Source organism: Punica granatum, chromosome 2 (assembly GCF_007655135.1).
Source record: "Punica granatum isolate Tunisia-2019 chromosome 2, ASM765513v2, whole genome shotgun sequence".
Classification (NCBI taxonomy): Eukaryota; Viridiplantae; Streptophyta; class Magnoliopsida; order Myrtales; family Lythraceae; genus Punica; species Punica granatum.
In genome coordinates, this window is record NC_045128.1 from 943,984 (window position 1) to 967,777 (window position 23,794).

The following is a 23,794-nucleotide window of genomic DNA, read 5'->3' on the forward strand; positions in this document are numbered from 1 at the left end:
ACTGGATTCTACTGGGTTGGACGAAGAATGAGAAATAGGTGGACTAGATGGCGTGTGTGGGCCAAATAACTTCCCCTGAAATCCTAGGCCCGAAGTGTCTAAGAACCTAACACCAATGTTAGTCGAGCTGGACGATGGCACACTGCTGAACGGAAAATGAGTCTCATAAAATCGAACATCTCGAGAAACAAAAGTCTCACGAGTCTCCAAGTCATAAACTTTCTACCCTTTCTTTCCAAATGGATATCCAATGAAAATGCACTTCCTTGACCGAGGCCCAAATTTATCCTTGAGACAAGGATTATTATGCGCATAGCAGAGACATCCAAAGACTCAGATATGTGGATATCCTGGCTTTTGGCAAAAAAGAAGCTCGAACGGTGTCTTTCTCGACAAGATACTCGAAGGCGTGAGATTGATAAGATGTGCCGCAGCGAAAATACATTCTCCCCAAAATTCAATTGGGAGGGAAGCTTGAAACACCAGTGCTCGGGCCACATTAAGAATGTGACGTGCTTGCACTCAACCCGCTCGTTTTGTTGTGGTGTGTCGATGCACGAGGTTCGATGGATGATGTCGTTATCGGAAAAGTAGGCTTGGACAAGTCGACTCATGAATTCTGATCCATTATCGCTGCGCACTGTTTTCACTGTTCGGTCGAATTGATTCCTAACCATCCTGCAAAAACTGATCAAGAAACCTAGTACCTCCGACTTATCCCGTAAAAGATAGACCCACGTACCACGACTATAATCATCCACAATTGACAGAAAATATTGAGCACCAGAAATAGATGAGACCTTGTAAGGGCCTCATATGTCACAGTGAATTAACTAGAATGGAAACGAGGCTTTATTTGAACTAATGGAAAAACTAGAGCGTGTCTATTTTTCTCGGCAACAGATGTCACAAAGTGAATCTTTATCTGAACGACTCATATAAAAGGAATTATTCTCAAAATGCAGACGAGAAGAATGATGTCCTAACCGCCGGTGCCAAATGACTCCATCAACTGCTTTCATGGCCTGTAATTTCTGAGTTGATGAAGATACTCGTCGCAGAATTCAGACCCCCCCGTGAAGTTCACCCACTCCAATCGTACTCCCCGAGGTGCGGTCCTAAATCAAACATAGATCAAAGATGTAGTGCACACTACAATTAAGTTTCTGAAATAATTGAGCCACGAACAATAAATTGCAATTAAAATCTGGCACGTAAAGGATGTTATGAAAGACCAAATTGGCTCCAAAGGAAGCCTTGCCCATAAAAGTAGCCTTCGTTGTTCCATTAGGGACATGAATAGTCGGGCCATTAGTAATAGGAGTAATATCAAAAAGATTATCCAGAATACCAGTCATATGTTGTGAAGCCCCCGAATCAATAATCCAATCAAGTTTCAAAGTAATAGGCACAAAATTCTCACCACTTAGTCGATTAATCTCACAATCATCGCGTGAAATCATCGACATTAGTTTCTGCAATTGGGCCTCGGAGAGATGGACCAATTTACTGAGATCAGCGACTGATCCGCATGAACCTGGGTTGCCATATAGCCTGATGAGCTCTGATTAACAGATTACTAGGCCGACTGATTATTGGGCCTCCATTGCCCACGATTCATTTGGCCCGAGCGTTGTTGGGACGGGCCGCCCGAAAAGAAATTAGCCGAGCCTCCCGGGTTAGAATACCCAGTTCCTCCTCCACGCTGAAGCTGCTGTCGAGTCGGGAAAGAGCACGCTGAATGCCTCCCGCCTAATCGAGAGTATCCTGAGGAATTCCCTTTCGAATTCTTCTGATTTGGCTTATCAGAACTCGGATAGCCATGGAGTTGATAACAGGTGGCTCGATAATGGCCGTTCCGACCACAATAATCGCAGAAGGGTCGTCCTCGAGGTTTGGTATCTCCTCTGTTTGAATTGAAATTAGGGTTAGAACTTCCATCGAAATCGACTTTTACTGTAGACCCTAACGCTTCAAAATTCGATTCCCTGTTCAGCGTAATCTGACGTTGAGTTTAATCGTGTGAAGCCATAGAGTGTGCCATATTCGTGTTTGGTAATAGGTCCATATTGAGGATTTGCGAGCCGATTGTGGAAAATTCGGGATTGAGCCCAATGAGAAACTGATGGACTTTCTCCATCTCCTTGTGAGCGGCGAGTTGCAGACCAGAGTTGCATGTGCAAGCTAGTATGTCGAGGTACAGATCTAACTCATCCCAAAGAGACTTCAATTTCGAATAATATTCAGAGACTGACCTCCTTTCTTGTCTAAGGAGGCAGATGTCGGTCTTCAGTTGATGAATTCTGGTCTTGTTGCCCTCAGAAAAATCGCTCTTTTAGATCATCCCAAAGTATTTTTGCGCTCCTGGTCCCTGCAATTGAGTTATGCAATTCTTCATCCAGGTGATTAAAAATCCACGAGACAAGCATGGAGTTACAGGTTACACATTGCTCATGGTAAGATTCTCCTTCTGCTGGTTGTGCTACTTTCCCTTCGATGAAACTGAGCTTATTCTAGGCCTGAAGTGCTGTCTGCATTGCTTGGGACCAGGTGTTGTAGTTTTTGCCATTGAGCTTGTAGGAGATGAGTTGAGTGCCGGGACCATCAGAAGGAGTAAAGACGTAGGTGAGTGGCATGCCTCCACCCGAAGTGTGTTGTTTTGTGGCTTTTGCCATGATGATAACTCAGGAATCTTGAGAAACTGAAAATCTGCAGGACAAAGTAAAGAAGTGATGAAAGATGGTCAGCAAGGATTGTTGGCAGATGGAAGCTCGGCTATGCTGGCCAGCGATGAGATGAGAAAGGGTTGGCCTCAACACCACCGCTCTGATATCGTGTCAAGAATCAGAATTGGAGCGGAAAAGATAATACTATTCATTCATCAATCTGGTATGTATATATCTAGGTCTGGTAAATAAAAGGAAAACAATATCTACGGCTAAATCAGTGTGTCCTAATAATAGTACATAGAGATATGTGTATAAATTACAATGGAAAGTGAATCTTTCCATAATATATCATTTCTTGAGCTGTAATCATTATATTCACTCATTTTCAAGTTGTAGACTTGTAATTGTATTACTTCTTCGTTACGGAGTTGATCGACCATGTGTTGCTTAGTTCTTGTGATATGAAATCATCAGCAATCGAGACCAATTAACATCGAAAGCATTTTGTGCTAATCTGCATAAAAGGTTCTTTCTTTTGCTTGTTGATATATAAATATATGCATAACCTTATGGGCTACACATTTGGGGTTACGTGCAATGCAATGGTAGGGGTGGGATGGAATAATTAGCGAAATTGCATTTGTAATGAAATTGGTAATCATGGCTCAACAAATATTAACATTAACTTCTTTTTACAGATTTAAGGGAAAATGCTCAAGCGAAAATTAGAAGAGCGGGATAATGTATTGGACGTTGATCCACCGCCACAACAACGATATAAAAGATCACATTAGGTAATTAGGAACATTAACATTTACCCATACACATATGTTTTACTGAAATACATTTGTATCTTTATGATTTTTTTTCCTTCTTCTTGACATATATATGTATGTATGTATATACATACTTATTGTAGGTTATGGCACCATGCAGATTTCTCAGTTCAACCTGAAACTTTCCTACTAGAGAAATATTAAAATAGATTAATTATTTTGTACTAATTTGTAGCCTCATGGACGGCATGACCCAATATAGACATTCGTCAACTTGTATCCATGAAATGAGGAATCAATTATTCAAGCTCTCAATGATGGACAGATTGCAGTGAATTTATTTTGCATCGCTTAACGATGAGAGGGCAGTGATGTGTCACTACAGTATTATTTATGTATTTTAACTTAGAAAAATTGGTATATGGAAATTGAATTGCAGTTATTTGTCGCTGGGAGCGCAATGATGTGTCCCCTCCTCATGCCATGCTTATTGAAGGTTATGGCACCATGCAGATTTCTCAGTTCAACCTGAAGCTTTCCTACTAGAGAAATATTACAATAGATTAATTATTTACTACTAATTTGCAGCCTCATGTACAACATGGCCCAATAGAGGCATCCGTCAACTTGTATCCACGAAATGATGAATGGATTATTCAAGCTCTCTATGACGGATGGATTGTAGTGGATATTTTTTGCTTCACTACAAATTTTGAGGCATATCAACATGTGAATTCTAATACCAAAATGAATTAACGATGGAAGGGCAGCAATGTGTCACTTCAATATTGTAACTTAGAAAAATTGCTATATGGCAATTGAATTGCAGGATATTTGTCACTGGAAGGGTAGTGATGTGTCACCTCCTCATGCCATGCTTATTGTAGGTTATGGCACAATGCAGATTTCTCAGTTCAACCTGAAGCTTTCCTATTAGAGAAATATTAAATAGATTAATTATTTTATACTAAGTTGTAGCCTCATGTACGACATTGCCTAATAGAGACATTCGTCAACCTGTATAAGCGAAATGAGGAATCCATTATTCAGGCTCTCAATGACGGACATATTGTAGTGGATACTTTTTGAGTCACTTAACGATGAGAGGGGAGCGATGTATCACTACAATATTATTTATATATTTTAACTTAAAAAAATGCTGTATGGAAATTGAATTGCAGGCTATTTGTCGTTGTGAGCATAGTGATGTGTCACCTCCTCATGCCATGCTTATTGTAGGTTATGGCACAATGCAGATCTCTCAGTTCAACCTAAAGCTTTCCTATTGGAGAAATATTAAAATAGATTAATTATTTTGTACTAATTTGTAGCCTCATGTACGAAATGGCCCAATGGAGACATTCGTCAACTTGTATCTGCGAAATAAGGAATCAATTATTCAATCTCTCAATGACGGACGGATTGTAGTGGATACTTTTTGCGTCACTACAGATTTTGAGGCATATCAACGGGAGAATTTTAATACCAAAATGAATTAACGATGGGAGGGCAGCAATGTGTCACTACAATATTGTATAAGGTAGTGATGTGTCAGCTCCTCATGCCATGCTTATTGTAGGTTATGAAACCATGCAGATTTCACAGTTCAACATGAAGCTTTCCTATTAGAGAAATATTACAATAGATTAATTATTTTATACTAATTTGTGGCCTCATGTACGACATGGCCCGTAGAGACATTCGTCAACTTGTATCCACAAAATGAGGAATCAATTATTCAAGCTCTCAATGACGGACCGATTGTAGTGGATACTTTTTGAGTCACTACAGACATGTAGCTATATTACTTTTTGGTTACGGAGTTGATTGACCATGTGTTGCTTAGTTCTTGTGATATGAAATCATCAGCAATGGAGACTAATTAACATCGAAAGCATTTTGTGCATTTTGCGCTAATCTGCATAAAAAGTTGTTTCTTTTGCTTGTTGATATATACATGTATGCATAACCTTATGGGCTACACATTTGGGGTTACGTGCAATGCAATTGTAGGTGTGGGATGGAATAATTAGCCAAATTGCATTTGTAATGAAATTGGTAATCATGGCTCAACAAATATTAACATTAACTTATTTTTACAGATTTAAGGGAAAATGCCCAAGCGAAAATTAGAAGAGCGGGATGATGTATTGGATGTTGATCCACCGCCACAACAACGATATAAAAGATCACATTAGGTAATTAGGAACATTAACATTTACACATACACATACGTTTTACTGAAATACATTTGTATCTTTATGATTTTTTTTTCTTCTTCTTGACATATATATATATATATATACATACAAATCATGAATGTCGTGTTTATATTTATTTAAATTGCCGCGTGCCACAATGTTGTGTGTATGTATGGAAATTATGCAAACTCTGCCAATTGATGCATGCGTTAATTCAGTTTCATAATTTCATTTTTTTATTAAGAAATTGATTGATTTGGAGTTGGACAATGTGTCGCAATGCAATGCAGGGAGCAAGAGGAATTTTTGTGGATGGACTCCCGTATGTAGACTACCGTGAAAGTGGGTTTCTACTTTCTACTGCCTGTGCAACACCTGGGGCAACAACGTACGTTTCTTCTGGTGCTTTATTTGCCAAACCAAAGAAACACCAAATAATGTAGTCTAGCCTAGCTATATACTTATGATTATATTATATTAATGTTATTATTAACATATATAATAATGAAATAATGACACAATTAATTATATATGTTTATTAAATAATTGTGTTGCATTGCAGCTATATGTTGGGCTCTCACGGTGGCCTCCAGCATTAGGGCCGCGTATAGCAGGGAAGGGGTGGAGTTGCCACCCCTTTCCGTACAGGAAATCGTGGATGGAGCCCGTGGGCCGCCTCACAAAAGAAATCCGGGATGTGGCTTCCAATAAGTAGTCGAGAATCACGGGCTTCTACATGCAAACGCATATGGGGGGATGAACATGGTATGTATGCTTGCGTTGTGCCTTAATTGATCTTCATTTCTTTTGCTAATTTATATATATATATATATACACACAACGTAGAACGCAAAAAAAAAAAAAAAAAGAAGGGAGAGAGATGGTCATCAGTTATAGCCTTACAGGAGAATTCCAAAATTTCAACAGCAAAAAAGAAATATATATCCATTAGTGCAAAATAAAGCAAATAGAAAGATCCTTATCGACCTATTAAATTAAACATTCAGCCATTTCTTTAGGCTTTTATTTTTACTTTTGTATTTGGATCCCTGAACTTATTTCCATTTCATTTTGATCCTGATTTCCATCAAATAACTCTCTCATTGGCTGTTTAAGAAATATCCATTTCCTTGGAGAAGTATACTGTTCAATTCCAAATTGAGTTGAGCAATTAGCTGATTGAAAGCACAAAAGTCTACATAAATAGGTCAAGATAATAATATCTAGCCAATGTGCACTTTTATGAGCTGTGAACATTTACGAGAGCTGAATATATGTATATATTGATAAATAATTGCGTTGAATATTACTAAGTAAATCAAAGCATTTTTTCCAACATAAGAAAAGGTAAATTACCTAAAAAATTCAAATTTTGAAACTGAAGCTTTCCTATTAGAGAAATATTATAATAGATTAATTATTTTATACTAGTTCGTAGCCTCATGTACGACATGGCCCAATAGAGACATTCGTCAACTTGTATCCACGAAATGAGGAATCAATTATTCAAGCTCTCAATGATGGACGGATTGTAGTGGGTACTTTTTGCGTCACTATAGATTTTGAGGCATATCAACAGGTGAATTCTAATAACAAAATGAATTAATGATGGGAGGGCAACGATGTATCACTACAAAATTGTTTATGTATTTTAACTTAGAAATTTTTTATATGGAAATTGAATTGCAGGGAACTTGTCGCTGGGAATGTAGTGATGTGTCGCCTCCTCATGCCATGCTTATTGTATGTTATGGCACCATGCAGATTCAAGACCAGCAGGAGAATGTATGGATAGTTCAAAACTCCTGGGGCAGTGAATGGTCTACGATTACGTCTCATTGATGCTCATTATCCTGTTCTGCTTAGGCCCTAGTTTAGAGTCATTATTCTGTTTAGAGTCAAGAACATATGGTCTTATGACCGTGCTTTACCAATACTACTGATAGGATGTTGATCTTGCAAAGATAAAACTTCACTGTTATTTACAATGTCCTCTGAGAATGAGGTATCAATCCGCAGCAATGTGCATCGATAACGATGTGTGTCATCATCTGATAATTCTAGACTATGCACAGACAGAGCATCGGACAGCAAAGTGCTAACTTACGTCTCAACAAGCTCTGTTCTATTACGGTTGCCTCTTAAGCTTTATAATTTATTAGCTTAGGAGCAACCATAATAGAACACGTTCCACACATTTATAATTTTACGTTCATGGCTGCCGACATAGTGCGTGGTTCCTTTGTCTGAGAAGGACAGCCTCGAGTCAGGATTCAATGACCGGCACCTCTCCATCAGTTATCTCCGAGTGGGGTTGCACCAGCTTGGTATTTTAGGTCTCAGGGTTCCATGAATGATACTAGCTGTAGCATAAATTAGGTTGCATGAAAAACTTTTGAATGTCTTAATGACATGATCCATCACCGTGCAGATCCTCGATTCAGAACGTACCAATGATATCTTTTGACCGCATGTTTGCAAAGGGTTTCTCACAAGTCAAAAGCTCCCACAAGACTATCCCAAAAGAGGAGACATTAATCTACTTCATCGATGTACTAGTGTGTGTGTATAACTAGCGAACATTATATATTTCGTATAGTATTAGTGTCAATTGATTTCTCACTTTCTCAGTCACCGTGATGTTCTTACTATTAGAGTCCGCGAGCCATATCCATGGTATTGTGCCTCGTGCTCCACCAGCTAACTCCTGCACAAATCTTATTGCTGAGTAGGGTGGTGGCCAAGCAACCCCATTACTTTTCTACCAAGTTCCTAGCTTTTTAAGTGTTCTGTTAAGGACGCTTTGGGGGTACCTCAGGTTATAATGAACTCCATCGATACTACCTATCAAAAAAAGAAAAAAAAGAAAGAGCTCTATTGATATTTAAATCTTCGTATGATCTTTCTCTACCCAAAAAGAGAGACACCTAAACTGGGAAACCATGAAAATTTGACATGGGTTCAAAATCTAAAGACTGCACTTTGAGGGGTCAGTGTGTACAGACTGTAACAACAGTCATTGACGGTTCAGCATATATGTGTACGCACTCATTGGGTGGAATAAAAATAATTGCAGCATGAAACATTTCCCTCCATTCTTCTTCTGAACATTGAAGACTTGTCCAGTGCATCCCAACCCCACGTCAATCACGAACACCCCCGATGTCACAATGATAATTGAAATCTCAATATGTGATGCTCATATACTGGATGCATCAAAATAGATTAAGACAAGCCGCCAATAAGTCTGAAAAAGCAGAATCCATCATCATCAACAAGTGCTAGCTAGTACTAGTTGCTATCTGTCCCACGAAACATAATCACAAGGTGAGCAGAGATCATAGTCTGAAAAAGTTTCCGTCGGTCGACCATCATGGTGGAATATGCAAGCTCCGCTTAATCATGTAGCTGCAAGATATAGAACAAAGAACCTCGTGATTACCCCCAATCTGAAAGAGAGATCATGCTGCCATTCCTCCCTCAAGGAAGAAATTGGAGAGACATAATGCATGGCCATTACCAGGAAATATGTCGTATTAGTTTGCATTGACAGTACCAATGGATTACTCTTGGGTCCGTCCATCAACCAAGCGAGGATACATACGACCAATGCGGGAATCTTCAGTTAATTTGGCAGAATATTAATGCTAACAAGCTAGAGATGGGAGCCCAAATTACAATCCAAACCAGCACATTAAAACCAATTGACAACCAACAACACAACGTCACTAACTAATCTCGTCTATTACCATAAATGAGTATATGAAGACAAACAGTTTACTAGTCGATCATCATTGGGTCTAATTGACATCTAAAAATGAAGATGGCAAATATATATATATAGGCTGCGCACCATGAGATTACCGGTCATCCCCTCAAAATTATAAGGCACCACACGAGAATCTAGGAGAGAGAGATATATAAAGACCTTTGTGCCTGCAAAAGTTGATAACCGAATCACTACAAGGAAAGCGCCGGAACACTTTTGCTGATAAACACCCGGCTCAGCAGAATCAGAATTAGCATCATCCTCATCATAAGCCATGAAAGTGATATAGTATGTAAGAGAACAAAAGTCCTCATTAAAATGTGGGGATTGCTGATTTTTTAAGTCTACAAGACAAACAAAATAAGCAACAAGAAAAGTAAGAGTAGTGTATAAAAGGAAGAAAATCACAGACAGGGAGAGAGGGAGTGGTGATTTTTCCGATCAAGGATGGAGCGAGTAATCAAATCATATCACTTACGTTGCTGCAAGCGTTGTAGTGCTCAACGGCTTTATCGATGAGACATTTCAGAGTAGCTTCTTTTTCCTTCGAAACACATTCTAACGGCACAGGTCGAATCATATAGGCATAAACATAATCGCTGAAATGATCAACATCGAAGCCCTAACGAAAGACGAAGATTTCATCACCATATCGGATCAGACCAGAACCAGACGATTCAATTAACAATGCAACTAAGGATTCAGATAACTGATTATTAAAAATGGAATGAACTAAAATAATAATAGTACATACATCGGTTTCGGCGACTTGTCTCTGGTAACGATCCCACTCCTCATCGGTTAAGTATCTCCATCCCTCAGGAGGCAAGTCGTGCTGAAATGATTCGTCAGTCTTCTTCTCAATCTCACCGCAGGCAGGAGGACAGGAGCTGTTTCTTTCTGCCATCACCGCCTTTCCTGGCACTAGCAGAGAGGTAGACGGAGAGGAGGGTTTTGCTTTTCAGGAAGGAAGTAAGGAAACAATAATCAATAGAAATTGATGCCAACAATAATAATTAAATAAATGAATGATTTGTATAAATAGATGCAAAAATACAAGATTCTGAAAGTGAGAAACAATAATCTACTTAACACTTTCGAGAAGAAATGGTCACATAACGTACCGTAATCAGAGCCCGAGCCGGAGGGAGGGCGGTTGTGGGGGATGGTGACCCGAACGACACGCCTCCGCATACAACTTCAGAAAAATAATCTAAAGGTGATACCACAATCTATTTAACACTTTCTTTCAAATCCACTGCATAACACAAGAACAACATATTATATATATATATTCTTCTTCTTCTTCTTCTTCTTTTGAGCTTGATGACTATAAGTTTTGTTTTTCAAAGGCGTCAATCAATTGTAAACTGAAGTTTAGGTTTACTATCAAATTTTGCATGTAATAATGATATGATAAATATGGGCAAAAAAAAAGGATATGATTAATATGGCAATCTTACTCGAGTAGCAAAATAATTTGACGTAATATACTTTACTATCTTATGTATGTAACGATATTTCCAATTTTAGTTTACTATATTAGAGTAAAATGATCTACAAATTTAATTCAAACTCAAAATAAATATGAATATTCAATATTAAAATTAATAAGAAACTAATTATTCAAAAATAGTAAGTTCAGAAAGAATAAAAAAATTTATACACCAATACTATTTTATGTATTTAAAAATATATAAAATCTTAAATTAGAGTGAAATAGTTATAAATTTAAATTAAACCTCAAAATAAACATCAATTCTCATATTTCATAATATAATTAGAAAGAAAATAATTGCTCAATATCATGAATTTTGAAATTATTTAAAGTTATATACTTTACCATCTTATCTAAAATTAAAATTGAATTTTAACTTAGTATATTAAAATGAAATAATTTACGAGTTTAAGTTAAAACTCAAAATGAAATTTTCACTACTAATTACTTACTCGAAAATGTAAAGAGATATTTAGAAAATTAATAACATTTTCAATTTTCATGTAAAATGTAAATGCATTTTAAAATCAATTGTCTCATTATTAAAAAGTAAATAAAATTAATTTAAATAGATTGTAAATTTTCTAGTTCAAAATTTTTAAGTTTTATGATTGATTTATTATTATTTAGAATGTGTGAGAAGGAAATCAAAGTGACTTTTAATAGTTTTGATGTTAAAAATTAAATAGCTTTGTTTAGAAACTACGAATATATAAACTTCTCAATTTATCTTAATTTTAATTAAAATAAACTTCTCAATTTTATTTAGAAAATATATAAACTTAGATATATAAGTATTTTAGTAATGTTAGGTCACTGCATTATATTTAATAAATATTTATATTCAATATTAATTTGAAAATTATCAAGAAATAAATTATAAATTAACTAAAATTTAATCAAATTAAATAATAAATTAAAATCAATCACAAATAGCATTTCCGCGCAAAGCGTGGGTGGATTGACTAGTTTAATAGAAATCCTGATCTAATTTACAAATTAAAAATTTTATTTAATTAAAAAATTTCTACATAATTTATTTGATCATTTATTGCATACACATTTTATGCCAACTCTCATATCTATTTAATCTATAACTGGAAATTGCAAATTGATTTCTTGCCATGACTGCTATTCTATTTGACTGAAATTAAAAAGAATTTCTATCTAATTTATTTGATAATCTATTGCGTACACATTTTATGCTTACTTTTATTGCTATTTACTATATAGTCACTGCGAATTGCAAATTAAATTCCTCTTATAATTGCTAATATATTTAACTGATTGTATATTAGGAAGCACCACCGTATGTTCAACACACAGAAAAAGCATCAATGTATCAATGCAATAAGTAGGGGATGGGATTTTCGGCCTTACTCGGCTAAGACCATGATAAGGTAAATCGGAAGTATCTCCAAAGGTGGTAATGTAATATATCGCTAAACTCCCCATAAATACTTGTATATATCTAGGCTTACGGTTAATCAACACCTCACTTACTCTTTCCCTCACACATAAGACTCAGACCGATCAAGCACGTGGAATACATATCAAATGTCTTCGTGAATTTTTATACACAGTGAAAATCATTTTCCATCTTGGAAGGTGTTTCTATTAGATGCATGGGAGCTCACTTGCACATTCATTTTGATAAATATTTTTGCCTCAATCTAAAGAAAAAAAAATTTAACCAACATAAATTAATTCAAGTGGTTCGATACTTGTTTCACTTAAATAAGATTTCATATTCAAGTCAATACAGAAAATTCATGTCGGGAGAATTTTACCCTTAATGAACCGACTCAGCTTGACTAAATTAGTCGGGGGTCCAATTAAATTTTCAAATATCATGATTCACGTAAAAAAAAAAAGTCATAAGTTGAGTATACAATCTATAATTCAACTAAAAACTTACAAATATAAAGGTCGAGTCATTATCAGACTTTGCTTTACATTCTGTCGACACCACCCACATTCAACGACATCGTGCTCTATTTTTTTTAATGTGAACACTAATATTTGAAAGTCCAGTTTAATTCAGATTAATTAAGTCAAATTGGCTCGGTTTATTAAGAGGTAAAATTCTCCCAGTATAAATTTTCTACATTCATAAGGACTTAAACCCAAAATCTTAACGGACTAAGTATCGAATCGTTTGAATCAATCCATATTTATCGTACTCTCCTATCTTTTTTTGCTTTTTTCATTTGTTTTCGTCTGAACATATATATATTTATATATATATTTTGTCGTGTCACATCATAATTATTTAGAAGGGTAACCGTCTCTTCGTTTCGTTGGCCCACTTTCTTTCTCTTAGATGACCTCTCCACTTAAGATTATCATTTTTCTTTGGATATGATAATTTTTCACGTAGTTTTTCGGTTTATTTTTCCATTTCTCGATTAAATTGGATCCCATCTGCTATGGGTTTCCGATATTTTATCCTATCGCTATGAAATATATATATATATATAAATCTGTGACTGTGATTTTCTTCTTCTTCTTCTTCTTTTACCTTCAATTGAAATCTGTGACAGCGATTACCGGTCATCATTGAATGGTGTGCTACTTTTTCGAAGAGAAACAATAATGAATTTTGTTAAAATTAGATTTTCTTACTCTTGCTCCCTGGCACTTCTTAATTATATATATGTGTGGGAAAGGGGTTTTGGAATTTATTGGACATATATATTGGGAAAAAGATTGCAACAATCATAAAAGATTATCATTCTTTGAGTTAAATCATGTAAATTTGACTTTATAAAAAACAGTCCTGAAACGTATAGAAAAGTGATAAATTTAGTTCATTCCGTAATTGACCGTTAATGACCGTTAATGTGGACATAATACAATTAAAAATAGTCCCAATTGGCCGTCAATTGATACGCGTGGACAAACCATCGCATATCAAATTAATAATTCTTAAAGATTTATCAAAAAATAATATAACTCATATTCAAAAAATAATAAATTTTTAGAATCATTGTTATTTTTCTTCGTATGTATATATATACATTAGATGAGTTCAAGCAGAGAGCCTTCCAAGCATATATATACATAGCCAGTCTCAAAAATAGTTTCTCAAAAGCTGTCACATCATATTGACTTTGACCTTTGCATTTCATATGGAATTATCTGAAAGTCCCACGTCAGGGTGACAGTTTACCCGACAGATTCTATGAGGAAGGCCGCTTAAAGGAGGCGTCCTTTTTTGGTCTCCCCGGCTCTTGGCGATGGGGGGGTTGGCGGGGGGTGTGTGCCACGACCATGTATATAACAGAACAAAATTTCTATTAATTAATTACTAACGAAATAAAAAAAAAACTATTCATTAAACCCAGGAAAAAAAGAGAAATAGAAAAAAAGAGGGAAGTGAAGGGACGATGATGATGTATGGGGATGAGTACGTCCGTACACGTGGGATTCGGATTAGATTTGGTTTTGCGTCGGAGATGTCAATGCGGACGGAGCTCGAACAGTAATTGGGGTCATTTGGTGATAGCCGTCCATGGTCGACGGAAGATACCTTCAAGCAAGCTTTAGTTTTATGGCGAACCAAGCCCACGGTGCCGTCTGTTCGCTTATGCCCGTCCCTGTGCAGCATAATGTTGCGAAATGCTCGCAGTTGCTCCTGAAGAGGTTATACTCAGGGAAACTTTTATCAGCGAGAAACTTTTGAGCCGTCTCAATCACTTGGATCGGAAATCTCGTGGGAGCTGTGGCAGTGCAGGAGCCGGGAACTTTGAGCAAGAGTCGCCACCTGGGCAGACCATATGCATAGAGATGTACAGGTTGAAGCTTTGAGCCATCACGAAGGAAGCATTCAAGACATGATTGGATGACTCCGCGAGGAACTACAGCAGCTACCTGCAGCTGATGATCGTCACCTTGACTGGTTGTGTGGCTGCATTTTGGACATGGAGTATGGTTAGAGTGGCATTGCACTCCTAGTCGTGTCCACGATGGAACGAGGGCTTCTTTGTCCTCCGTCCGGGTGAAGTGGATCACTCTCCCGTTGCCTATATATATTCCTGTCACGAGATCAAAGCCAGCATGATTAAAGCACAAGACCCGAAACACTGTTGTTTTGTGTGTGTGCGTGTTTGGTTTGGGGGGGGGGGGGGGGGGGGGGGGGGGTGGGTGTGAAGGAAAACAAAATTAACTCACAGACCATGGTGGGAGTAGAGTCCCCAGCGGCGGTAGGAGAAGATATGTTGTCCCGATTTGATCGCATTGGAAGCAGAGGAATTAGTACTGATATTCGGCTGGCCAGACGACCGCCTCCTCTTCAAACTCTCCTTCACTTCCACTCTGAGCCGATCAGCCACTCCAAGTATCATCCCCATTCTCTCTCTCTCTCTCTCTCTCTCTCTCTCTCGGGCTTAAGTGTGTTTCAGTGGACGGACGGGAGAGATATGGGAGGATCCCGGCCTGCTCTGTTTCTTCCAACTATTTATAATTAGGAATCCTCGTCAAGCGTAGGAGCAATCGCGAGGAAGTCAGAATTAAGATTGATGTACCCATATGTCAAAATTTAACTATCAATCTCAATGCATTAGTTGTCAGAATTGAGAAGGTCCCACCACTTTCGATCCCATATTGACAAATTGTCGTCTATCACGTCATCTTTTCCTCCAAAGAAAATTTCCAAGTTGTCTCAAAATACATTCACGACGACCTTTCTTGTGAATCGTTCTCACGGTCCCCCCTCGATTAAGAAATGGTCACCCCTAAAGACAACGTTTTTATCAAGGGAACGTTCCCTCAATAATCCATCAGTAATTGGCCTGGATTACTGATGGATTTGTTCCCTCTATTAAAAAAAACCTCATCGGTAACCTTATCTCGGTAATCCTTTGGAATACAGAGGGATTAGTCTCTTGCAAAAATCCTTTGTACAAGAAAAACAATATTTTCATATACAATAGTTGCTCTTATACGAAATAATATTTTTCTTGTATGAAAACTTTTCGTATAAGAATAATAACATTTCGTTCCTTAAGTGCGAAAATTTTTCATACCTGTACAAAACTTATGCGCTTCGAATTTATTAGTTCTCCAAGTGCAAAAAGTATTATTCTATTTTCGATTTTTTAGCATGGGCTTTTTGCACGCGGACTAGCTGAAAAGCCCACCACATGCTAGAATCTCTGTGTTCCGACTTTAGATTTGATTTGATTGCTCTGTCTCGAAAATTGACGTCATTTATGTTATAATTCAGGTCTGTCCGTAATAGAGATCGGGTTATGTGGAACATCGAAAAGGGCTGGAGAAAGAGACAGCGAGTCAAGTAATATTTATTCAAATATTGTTTTTTCTTGTACAAAACTTACTTTTCCATTTTTGCACGCTAGTAACTACACTAAAGAACCCCTCTCCATATAGGTGCCTAATTCCTTTTTTCTGTTTATTTTTTTTTATTAAATCGACTTTAATATATGATTAACTATCATTATTATTTCTCTTTAATGCTAATCTAATTATTAAATTTCTTGTCAAATTACTAATTAAGAGACGGACCAAGGATTTAAATCAAGGGGCAGGCTCTTTCAGGGAGTGAGTAAGATGACAATTTTTTGATCATGAAAAATTTGAACCCACTATAACCAATTTTTCTAAAGAGGGCGCATGAGCCCCTCCGGCGGACCATCATGAATATATCGATATTTTTATCATATTTTTTTTGTTCCCGCGTACGTGTAACGCTGGTGCTACACAAATAATACGATATAAATGTATTTACAATATAATATATCATGTATTTATCTTCATTAGTTACTCTTGCTCTATCTCTTAGAATGAGAATTGAAGCGTGCGCACATGTATACACACGCAAATATAGATTCCTTCTTCTTCTTCTTCTTTTTCCCTAAATGGAGAAAAAGAAAAAGACAATGATTTCTTAGTTAATACCCAATGGAATGATAGATCGTATTTGAAATGAATTTAAAGCAAACATAAGATTGGATTAAACCTCGACCTAATGAATGATGTATATCCTGATTTGCCGTAATATGATATACTAAACATGAGATCTAGAGATGTAGTGGTTTAAGTAGAAAAGGCAAAAGAAAGAAGTCAAAAGATAAAAATGTCCTGTTGAACACGTTAATCTCCAACTTCCAATTTTTATTCGTCGGTATGGAAGTCGACGCAATTGGACCTTCTTCTCGATAATGTTCTCATGGAAAGTTACGAGAATAGTCGATTCAAAGTGCATGCAAAATTCTCTCCTTCCGTGAACTTTATCCTTCATTCTTATAATTTATCGTCGCCTTTCCTATGAGCGCTACACCTAAGAGAACATAGCTTATTGGATGTATCATCCCGGAATTAAGTGTAGGATCCAACCAGCAGGTGCATGGGATCCCCCTATCCCTGTACTTGGAGAATAGAGAGGGTCACTGTGATCCCATGTTACAAAATAAGTCTATTGAAATCATAAAGATTAGCATAGTAAAATTTTTGAATATGTGTAGATCCAGCGTTTAATATATCACCCATCAAGCCTAGCAAAGTTCCTAAGGGAAAAAAGATTATATAAAAAATTAATTCAACCATTACGAAATAAGATTATATATAAATAAATAAAAAGCCTAATGAATTGCTCTTCAATCTTTCCACGACCAATACACACAGAAGTAGTTCCTAAAACCGCATGGTTGCTTCAGATCATTCACCGGATTAACAGACTGAATGGAACGTCCAAAGCTGATAGTATTTCCCCTGCCCAACAGACAGCTATAGTGCACCAATGGAGTCTGCCAAGAACCATTAACTTCTACTTTCAGATTTACGTCCCTCCAGAGTCGAAGGATGAGGGTAAACTGAAGCATTCACTTATGAGCGCTCCACTCCTAGGTCTATTGCAAACAGGTGCTCTCTGATCGACTTGTTCAAGCCGTGATCACAGCCTTAGGAGACTGGAACTGGACATTGACAGTTCAGCATATATGTGCAAGTACTCATTGGGAGGAATAAAAATAATTGCAGCATGAAACATTTCCCTCCATTCTTCTTCTGAACATTGAAGACTTGTCAAGTTCTTCCTAACCCACACTAATCACGAACACCCCCAATGTCACAGTGATAATTGAAATCTCATTTTTGATGCTCATAGACTGGATGCATCAAAATAGATTAATACAAATCATCAATAAGTTTGGAAAAGCAGAATCTATCATTATCAACGAGTGCTGGCACTAGTTATTATCTGTCCCAGAAAACATAATCACAAATTACGATCTAAACCAGCACATTAAAACCAATTGACAACCAACAACCCAACGTCACTAGCTAATCTCGTCTTGTTGGATAAATTTTTAAATAAAAATGGGCCTAATTTAGACTCGAGCCCATATGCAACCCAAAAGCTTAAGCCAATGGATTACTGAACCTTTGTCTTTTATAAATTTTTCCCATATTTTCTTTTCAACCGATGTGGGACATTGTGTACTCTCACATCATCAATTTTTCTCCAACATCCCGCCCTCACGTGGTATCCTGTCGTCTTACACGAGTCACGTGACCTTAATCAATCGACGAGACCGCACGACTTAATCACACCCGCCCTCACTTCGATGTCCCGACATCGGACACAACGGGTGCCTGTTCGAGGCGCACGTTACGCTTACACTCGAGCCTACAGGTCACACGGACCCGCTCATACATGCGCGTTATGCGCACCTCACGGCACGAAGCCGCCCTACACACCCAGGACTATAACCATGGGCTCTGATACCAGTTGGATAAATTTTTAAATAAATTACCATAAATTAGTTTATGAAGACAAACAGCTAACTAGTCGATCATCATTGGATCTAGTTAACATCTAAAAATGAAGATGGCAAAGATATATATATATATATATAGAGGCTGCGCACATGAAGGGGATGTACGAGATTACCGGTCGTCCCCTCAAAATTATAAGCCACCACAAGAGAATCTAGGAGAGAGATATATAAATACCTTTGCGTCTCCAAAAGTTGATAAGCGAATCACTACAAGGAAATTGCCGGAACACTTTTGCTTGATAAACACCCGGCTCAGCCGAATCAGAATTAGCACCATCCTCATCATAAGCCGTGAAAGTGATATAGTATGTAAGAGAACTAAAGTCCTCATTAAATTTCAGAATCTGGGGATTGCTGATTTTTTTAGTCTACAAGACAAACAAAATAAGCAACAAGAAAAGTTAGAGTAGTGTATAAAAGGAATAAAATCACAGACAGGGAGAGAGGGAGTGGTGATTTTCCCGATCAAGGATGGCATGAGTAATCAAATCATATCACTTACGTTGCTGCAAGCGTTGTAGTGCTCAGCGGCTTTATCAATGAGTAGCTTCTTTTTCCTTCGAAACACATTCTAACGGTACAGGTCGAATCATATAGGCATAAATATAATCGCTGAAATGATCAACATCGAAGCCCTAATGAAAGACGAAGATTTCATCACCATATCGGATCAGACCAGAACCAGATAATTCAATTAACAATGCAACTAAGGATTCAAATAACTGATTATCAAAAATGGAATGAACAAAAATAATAATAATACATACATCACTTTCAGCGACTTGTCTCTGGCAACGATCCCACTCCTCATCCGTTATGTATCTCCATCCCTCAGGAGGCAAGTCGTGCTGAAATGATTCATCAGTCTTCTTCTCAATCTCACCCCAGGCAGGAGGACAGGAGCTGTTTCTTTCTGCCATCACCGCCTTTCCTGGCACTAGCAGAGAGGTAGACGGAGAGGAGGGTTTTGTATTTCAGGAAGGAAGTAAGGAAACAATAATCAATGGAAATTGATGCCAACAATAATAATTAAATAAATGAATGATTTGTATAAATAGATGCAAAAATACAAGATTCTGAAAGTGAGAAACAATAATCTAAAGGTGATGTCATAATCTATTTCACTTTCCTTCAAATCCACTGCATAACACAAGAACAACATATTATATATATATTCTTCTTCTTTTGAGCTCGATGACTAGAAGTTTTGTTTTTCAAAACAAAATTAATCTAAAATGTAAATAGAATTAATTTAAATACTAAGTAAATTTTGAGTTCAAAATTTTAAGTTTCATAATTGATTTATTATTATTTAGAATATTTGAGCAAGAAATCAAAGTGACTCTAATAATTTTGATGTTAAAAATTAAATAGTTTTGTTTAAAAACTACAAATATAATTATTTACCATAATTTTAATTAAAATAAACTTATTAATTTTATTTAGAAAATATATAAACTTAGATATATAAACATTTTAATAATGTTAGTTCCCTGCATTATATTTAATAAAAAATTTATATTCAATATTAATTTGAATATTATCAAGAAATAAATTATAAATTAACTAAAATTTAATCAAATTAAATAATGAATTAAAATCAGTCACAAATAACATTTCCGCCTAAAGTGCGGGTGGATTGACTAGTTTAAAAGAAATCCTAATCTAATTTATAAATTAATAATTTTTATTTAATTAAAAATTTTCTACATAATTTATTTGATGATTTATTGCATACACATTTTATGACAATTCTCATAGCTATTTAATCTATAACTGGTAATTGCAAATTGATTTCTTGCCATGACTGCTAATCTATTTGAATGAAATTAAAAAGAATTTCTATCTAATTTATTTGATCATCTATTACGTACACATTTTATGCTAACTTTTATAGCTATTTACAATACAGTTACTGCTTATTGCAAATTAAATTCCTGTTATAATTGCGAATCCATTTGAGTGAGCGATCTTCGTTAATAGGAGCACTCCTGAAGAAGCTAAGGCTCAACATCAAACCCCTTCCATTTCCCATGATAAACGACTTCGCAATTGCCTGATCCAAGCTCTATCAAGTATTCTGGTTCAGAAGCTCCAAGAGTCTTTGGCAAGAGTAAATGCTTAATGTAGAGAGTTGGAGAAACAATAAGCAATTTCACGGGGCTAATCTCCTAAAGCACGAGTCAAGAATCTTTATACACGTTACCTGCAGCTCTCTTGTAACTAGTTGCGTACACATAAAGAGTAGAAAAAGTGACAAGGATTCCACGAACAACATTTCATCGCATCCCAGGCAGCCAAAATAAGGAAGGGCCATTAAACATTAACAGATAAGCATTTTATAGGGCAAAGTAGTATATATAAGATACCACATTCCTATTCTGTATTTCTTTCAGTTATAATAAGATTCCTTAGAAATCCGCTGCGAAGTTATTACCATTTCATCAACCACAATGTATTCTTTACCAGTTTCAGGAGTAGCTGAGGAATGAGTATCAGATTTCTCTCCATCTGAATCATCGAATCGTTCAGATCGTGGACACATCAGTCGGTCAAGGTTTGGATGATGACAGAGACAAGGATAAAAAGATGAGCGCAGTGGAGACACAGTTTCATCCTTATTGCATTACAAGTCAACCCCTCTAGCTCCTCGAGCAAGCTTGATCTTTCCTTGCTGGTTAACCCGAAGTAGGTTTTTGGTGCTCTCACGAGTAAGATTTTCATGGACGCTCTGTTAAACTACACAATGATCCCGAGCATTTAAGCTAGAACTCGTAGTCCTCGAGCTACCTTAGATGGATTGGTTATAAAACCCTGGAGAGGCCATTTTCATGGATTGTCCATGCTTCGAGATGCTGCCATTGGGCTTAAGCACCAGGGTAACTTTTAGCTGCAGAATGGTTACCATTGGCTCAGCTGGTTCGTCAGTAGGACAAGCCTGCTGATGTCTACGGTGATAAATACTACTTCCCAATGATTCTCTGGGAATCATATTTGCAGCAGAATAATTATTTGCAGGGATTACTATTGGTTGAACCATGATCAGTTCTCGGCACGGCGTTCTCCTATTTCATAAGGCTCAGAAGCTGCTCTTCAATCTTTCCACGACCGATACCCACAGAAGTATGACAACAAGGAAGGGCACACCAGGCACAGAGCAAGGGAGAGGAGGCGTTGAACATCTAAGATGTGCATGAAAACGTTGATGGGGACAGAAGAAAAGGAAAGAGGCACTGGCAACGGTCGGTGGAAAAGGCATGAAGTGGCACGGGCAGCAGGACAGGTATGCATTTGTTCTACCTTCTGCGATTAAGGATGAGCGGTTGGTGAAGGTGCTAACTTTCATAGACCAGTGCACATGGGAGGCTGGTCGTTGGAGGGCGGTTAGAAGTGGAAGGGCAACAGCCGGAGAAGTGGAGGTAGGTGGCGAGGAGCCGAAGCTGGAGCAGCCTAGCAGGGCGGGTGGCGGGCGTAGAAGGAAAGTGAATAGGCTCAGAAAGGAGGAGAAAAATGGAGAAGAAAGAGGCTAGTGAAGTGGTAGAGGTAATCCTCCTGGAAAGTTGCGAATATGGTGACTCACGTACGGCCTAGTATTTTATTGGAAAAAGTAAGGTCAGAGAAGCAAAAGGGCGAGGAAGTCGATCGTTAGCGAAAAGGCATCTTTACTGTCGCAGTTATTGGATTATATACTTGTGAAATTCAAATAATACGGTTGGTGTATATGTGAAAACAAAACACTCCAGATAACTGCATACATATATTTTATTATAGGTACAATGGCACAATGGAAAACTTTTTTTCTTTTTACCGTGACATTCAAAAGATTAATTAGGGTCCGACTAATCTAGTCGAGCCGATCCGGTCCACTAAAGAATAAAGACTTCTCGGCGTGAATTTTTTGTATTCATAAAGACTCGAACTTGAGACATTACTTCAGCGGAACAAATATCGAACTGTTTAAACCAACTCAGTTGATAATGGAAAACCATCTTTATTTTAATCATCACTGCCCAAAAAAGAAACACTTTTAACTTCCAGAAATATGGGCAATATATTTCTAAATATACTGTTTAATAAAAGGGCCAAATACGGACTTTGTCTCGAGTTCTATTTATAGCCGCAATCGAATTAAGGCTTAGTAGAACAAAACATGAAATGTGAAACCTGGTAAAAAATCTAGCCAAGAGTCATAACACGGTTAGTCTTTCTATGAGTTCTGGCCACATGTCATTTTTACATAGGAGAAATTAATTCTTTTACTTTTTCATTATTTAAAATTAGGAGAAAAAGAATAAAAGATTAATACATCTTAAGAATTTAAGGGAAAAAGAAGAAAATTGGAAGCAGAACGGATCTTGCCCTAACATTTTCAGGAGGTATATAAGAATCGATAGATTAGTTATATAAGAGAGTTGGGAAAGGTGTAAGAAAAGTTAAAATAAATTAATTCATTATCTATCGATAAAGTAAAATTAAGATGTATATGTAACCGGAAAAAAAAACAAAAAACTGAGAAATATGTGTGTACAGGTAAAACCCGATCGAGCAAATGCTAAAAGAAAGACGTCATAAATAAAGCAATAGTATTTTTTTGGTTCCTACTAAATAAATCTCTTGTTTTTTTCTTCCCCCATGTATTGTACTGTACTGGACAACGCTGCCTTCTTCCCTGCGCTACACAGTGCACAGAAGAAGTGCTCCCTCCTTCCAATTCTCTTCATTGTTTGATAGAGCTGTTACTGTAGGGCTCCGTCTCGTCAAGCCTCCTTGGGGTTTCACCAGCCCTCCTCTCTTTCTCTTCCTCCCTCTTCCATTGGGTGAGAGTTAGCTAGCTGCTCATGATAAGCGTAAGACCACCGACCCACCCACCCATACATACATACATACATACATACATGCACTCCTCATTTCTTGATGACCTGATCAACGTACACTTCGTCAATCAATCAGTTCAAGGCGCTCAATCTTTCCTGCAGGTTTTCGTTCTTAGGAAGAAGAGATTGGGAGGGAGCACCTCATCTTATCTCAGCTCGGGGGAATCGAAGGGAGAGAAAGGTACGAGACGTACGTGAGGAAGAGAGC

The 23,794-nt window shown here is 37.1% G+C and overlaps 2 protein-coding genes across 3 annotated transcripts; both read right to left on the minus strand.

Moving 5' to 3' along the window:
• Window positions 1-8,716: 8,716 nt before the first annotated feature.
• On the minus strand, window positions 8,717-10,406 carry LOC116197629. Of its 2 annotated transcripts, XR_004155072.1 has the most exons (4): window positions 10,170-10,406; window positions 9,894-10,037; window positions 9,500-9,582; window positions 8,717-9,054 (listed from the first exon to the last, which is right to left on the minus strand). XR_004155072.1 is itself a non-coding variant. In XM_031527808.1 (3 exons), the coding sequence occupies exons 1-3, from the start codon at window positions 10,320-10,322 to the stop codon at window positions 9,043-9,045; spliced, it is 309 nt and encodes a 102-aa protein (XP_031383668.1). In that variant the 5' UTR covers window positions 10,323-10,406; the 3' UTR covers window positions 8,717-9,042. The 2 variants fall into 2 exon arrangements, 1 of the variants encoding a protein (XP_031383668.1); XM_031527808.1 differs by lacking the exon at window positions 9,500-9,582.
• Window positions 10,407-14,292: 3,886 nt separating this feature from the next.
• On the minus strand, window positions 14,293-15,283 carry LOC116197984. Its single transcript, XM_031528273.1, has 2 exons — window positions 15,091-15,283; window positions 14,293-14,950 (listed from the first exon to the last, which is right to left on the minus strand). The coding sequence occupies exons 1-2, from the start codon at window positions 15,263-15,265 to the stop codon at window positions 14,448-14,450; spliced, it is 678 nt and encodes a 225-aa protein (XP_031384133.1). The 5' UTR covers window positions 15,266-15,283; the 3' UTR covers window positions 14,293-14,447.
• Between the last annotated feature and the right edge of the window lie 8,511 nt (window positions 15,284-23,794).

What these genes read in the sequence shown, in the direction of transcription:
- LOC116197629 (XM_031527808.1), bottom strand. Translation starts at nt 10,322, where the DNA reads ATGGCAGAAAGAAACAGCTCCTGTCCTCCTGCCTGCGGTGAGATTGAG. An exon ending in GACAAGTCGCCGAAACCGAT is followed by an intron (nt 10,038 to 10,169) that starts GTATGTACTATT and finishes GTCTTTCGTTAG; the next exon opens with GGCTTCGATGTTGATCATTT.
- LOC116197984 (XM_031528273.1), bottom strand. Translation starts at nt 15,265, where the DNA reads ATGGGGATGATACTTGGAGTGGCTGATCGGCTCAGAGTGGAAGTGAAG. An exon ending in GGGACTCTACTCCCACCATG is followed by an intron (nt 14,951 to 15,090) that starts GTCTGTGAGTTA and finishes ATCTCGTGACAG; the next exon opens with GAATATATATAGGCAACGGG.